The 3,946-nt window shown below is 43.9% G+C and overlaps 1 protein-coding gene across 2 annotated transcripts in view; it reads left to right on the top strand.

Annotated features, from left to right (window-relative positions):
* The window catches only part of prex1 (phosphatidylinositol-3,4,5-trisphosphate-dependent Rac exchange factor 1), a 75,006-nt gene that overhangs the window by 42,837 nt on the left and 28,223 nt on the right, over positions 1-3,946 (top strand). For both annotated transcript variants that reach the window (XM_031868801.1, XM_031868802.1), the window contains exons 14-15: positions 1,606-1,681; positions 2,156-2,228. In XM_031868801.1, the coding sequence (XP_031724661.1) occupies positions 1,606-1,681; positions 2,156-2,228 (149 nt within the window). The remainder of the gene's footprint in view (positions 1-1,605; positions 1,682-2,155; positions 2,229-3,946) is intronic.

Here is a 3,946-nt window from a genome sequence, read left to right as displayed (position 1 = left end):
GTGAGCTGAATTTATGTTGGTGTATTTTTAAACATGAGTTTAGTGGGAGGCCGAACAGTTCTTTGCTTCATGCTCTCTCCCTCCTTCTCGCACACACACAGACACACACACACACACACACACTTTCTTACCTACATATGCACGACTCATAATCATAAACAGCACAGTATACAGTGTATATAAACACACTCCATCCTCTGAATGCTATACATCTTCTATCAATATACAGTTCTCCATTAATCCTTGATTGTTCTTTTAAACTGAATCTTGTTACTTCTATTATTACTAATATTCTATAGCTTGACACAAGTCCTGAAACTATGGCTAACATTCGGGCTAACTGTACTTTACAAAAACGTTTCAAAGAGTCAGAACAGAAGTACAAATTTATACCGAAACAGAAGAAAGACACATCGTCTCCCTTTGACGCCCCCCTCAAACACACACACACACACACACATTCTCTGTCCGCCGCAGCCCCTCCCTTCCTACTCTTACTCCCCTCACCCCTCTATCTCTCCCCACATCACTCACCCGCTGATTGAAGTGCCCGGGGTTGCCATTGCCGCAAACAAAGAGCTTTCGGTGTGGAGGGACAAATCGTATTAACATACAAAGGCAATCCCTCTGCCCTGCCAGCCAGATATGATGTAAAGGAGCCATGCTTTTTTAAATCCATCACGAAATCGGCATTGTAAGTAGCAACCATTAATTATGATGTTGGCGTGATGGATGTATTGCCTTTAATGAAGCAGAAATGATTACAAACTGGGCCTCTGCTTTTATTAAACTCTGTGGAGAGACAAAGCGTCGCCGGTTTCTTAACGCAGCGAACAACGATAATGATGATAAAATAGATATAAACCTTATAAAATCAATCTTGGGAATGTCACCCGCGTCTTATGCTGTAGATGACGATGCCCTCCCTGATGCAGAAAATCATAGATCAGCAAACGACGACCGTTTTATGACATCGTCCACCGCATCAATCACTGCACTTCTCGTCCAAATCTGCACATCTGAATGCGGCAGTTTACAATACGGGCGTTCCACTCCGGACACACCCAGGTGTCTTACTCACAGCAGATGATTAAGACATGGGGTTATCAAACATACCATACATTTGACAGGCCCGTGATACACCCGTCGAGTCACGCTGCCAACCACAGGTCCGCTGCAGCGCTTCCTGTTTCACGTGTTTACACGTCGAGCGGATTGGTCCACAGCGGCTGCTTGTGTAATCTCACAGAGGCTCAGAGATTCAGAAAATGATCGGGCAGTGACTGAAAGTCCTCGTTCTTCTGGCAGGATGAACAACAGACTGCCTGCAGCAGATGTACAATATGCAGTGCTATACCTGTGATATAGCACTGCATATTGCACCTCGTGATATGGATGTTTTTTTTGTGACTTTCTCTGACTCTTAGATAAGAGGCAACGTTCTCTTTGTCATTGAAGAAGTGCACCATTACAGAAACACGAAAGACACTGTTGATTGTTGATGCTGTTGACCACAAAGAGGCCACAGGCTGTTTTTTCCTTGCAACAATTGTACTGTGAACATCCTGTGAATGTTTTTTTTTTTTTTTTGTGTTGCTCCTTTAGGGACAGAGACCACCATCTGAAAACCTTCAAATCTGTGGTGCCTGCCAGCAAACTGGTCGACTGGCTACTCTCACAGGTGAAATCAACGTCTGTTGTACTTATTTAATCGTAACACACATAACCCTAAACAAGGCAGCGAGGGTGCGTAAACGACAATAACTTTCATCATTGTACTGTTTGACTATATACTACATGTCAGTATTTTACTTTTGCTGAATTGCATTTTTCACAATTTCTCAGTTTTTCCATTACAAATGAAACTAGCCACCCAAAAAACCTGTTTTAAATCAAATATTATTTGCAACGAAACGCTCTTTGGACATTTGCCACCATTCAGTGACCTTGAAGAGCACAATCGAGGACGTGCAGAATCAGTCTCCTGATCTCTCATTGTCTTTATCACACACATATTTATTAATCATCATCCTCACTCACAGCAAACACACAGAGAGAAGCTCAGGCCAGCGGGGCTGCAGCCAGCTGCGCACGAGCAGCTGTAAACAGGACCTGTAGCTGACCGACTGTGTGCGTCACTCACTCTGTTTCCCAGGGAGACTGTTCCACCCGAGAGGACGCGGTGACGCTGGGCGTCGGGCTCTGCAACAATAGCTTCATGCACCACGGTCAGTTCCATTCTCTCATCACACACACATGCACTAAGACAAACTGACTATTTTAAAAAATAACTTTATTTCAGTCTGATCACTCGGCATGAGATTAAAGGAGGTCAATGAAACTCTGACATGACACGTGCACGGTGTGTCTTTTGTCTGTCTCTGATTATTTTACCGCTTTTGCAACAGCTCACTCACTCTGTTGTTGTGACCTTATTTGCCCCCCTTTCCCCTGTCAGTCCTTCTCTCTCTACGCACAAAAATGTATTACCAGCCTCTTCTTTGTCATGAGAATAAGAAAAGTAAGCATACCCGGTCCAGCCAGGTCTCGGTAACCTCACTGACCACGTTGCAGCGGAGCGGCTTTGGCTCTGTCCCTGCGTGTTGAACGTAAACAGCATTAGCAGTGTACCCTAACCAGAGCTGTTTGGCTTAGCTACATGGCTGTCTGGTTCAGTCCACTGAACCGTGAGCGCTGGTGGATGCCTTAAATTGAATCAGCCAGCTTCATTGTCATAGAAATCTATTAATTGCAAAGCGAGACCCACTTAAAAGCAGCACTTATGGGTGGACTACTGAAGAAGTAACATGACGACAGCACTTCCTGATGCATATCGTGACGCATGCGAGACTGAAATCTAAGATGAAGGTGAATTGTTTCTTTTGATTTTAACTGGAGTGGTTTGAATTCTCCTGAAGGATCCTGGAGATCCTTTGGAAAATACTGTGCAGTCATCATGGGAGTGAATATTATTATTACAGGTCACACGAGCACACGGGTACCATTTCACTGGCTGCTCATTGACATGTCTGGTAGCTCTCGGTACAAGTGATGGATCAGTTTTGAATGTAAACGGTCCCAAGGCTTAAATGTGCACACGATGTACATTTAAACACACGGAACCGCTCCCAGGAAGTTATACAGTGACTTTATCCTCACTTTTAGATCTCACACATACACCTTCCTCCCTCTACCATCTGTTTGAAGGTGTCACCTGTTCTCCCTCCTCTCTACGACCTTTCTCCTCTCAGCCTGTCTGCACTCCTCACCTCTCCTCCGGTCACTCTCTGTAGTCCTTAGTCAGCACATCTGCTCTCTCTTCACCTGGTTCCTCGTGACCTCCGCTTCTTTTTCTGTCTTTTTTTTATTCTGCCCGTGTCTTCCTTGACTCTGTTTTTTTATGTCTGTCTGTGTGGACGTATTTGGTATGAGGATACTGTTGGGAGGATCGCTGACGATGGATAACACAGTTAATGTGCCTTTCATCTGTCCTTACCTGCTTACATCACATGTCCGTCGCTAACACATGTTGCGTTTTACCCATCAGGCAACGTAACATACGGAGCACAATGTCCATGTATCCTCCACTAGTCCTGTTATACGTTGGGGTTGAAGCCAAACTGTCGTTTACAAGTAGTTATCCGTTTGACAGTTTTAAATGCAGAATACCAATAATGAAAGTAACGGTGAGTAATAATGTTTTTTTTTAACCGCAGATTTCCCTTCTACCACAATGGTCTTATCTACAGCATTCACAGTTATGCAATTCAAAACTAAACATAATTAATTCATGTGTAAGTATTCATTTAATGTTAATTAGTCACATGTGACTAAATATCCAACAGAATGAGCCTTAACACTGTTTTCTTGACCCTCGCACATTGTCAGCTGTTCTCAGAGTGTGTGTGTGTGTGTGTGTGTGTGTGTGTGTGTGTGTGTGTGTGTG

This window comes from Anarrhichthys ocellatus, unplaced genomic scaffold, assembly GCF_004355925.1.
Source record: "Anarrhichthys ocellatus isolate YVR2014 unplaced genomic scaffold, GSC_Weel_1.0 scaffold44, whole genome shotgun sequence".
In the NCBI taxonomy this organism is placed as follows: domain Eukaryota; kingdom Metazoa; phylum Chordata; class Actinopteri; order Perciformes; family Anarhichadidae; genus Anarrhichthys; species Anarrhichthys ocellatus.
This window is presented reverse-complemented; position numbering and strand designations above follow the sequence as displayed.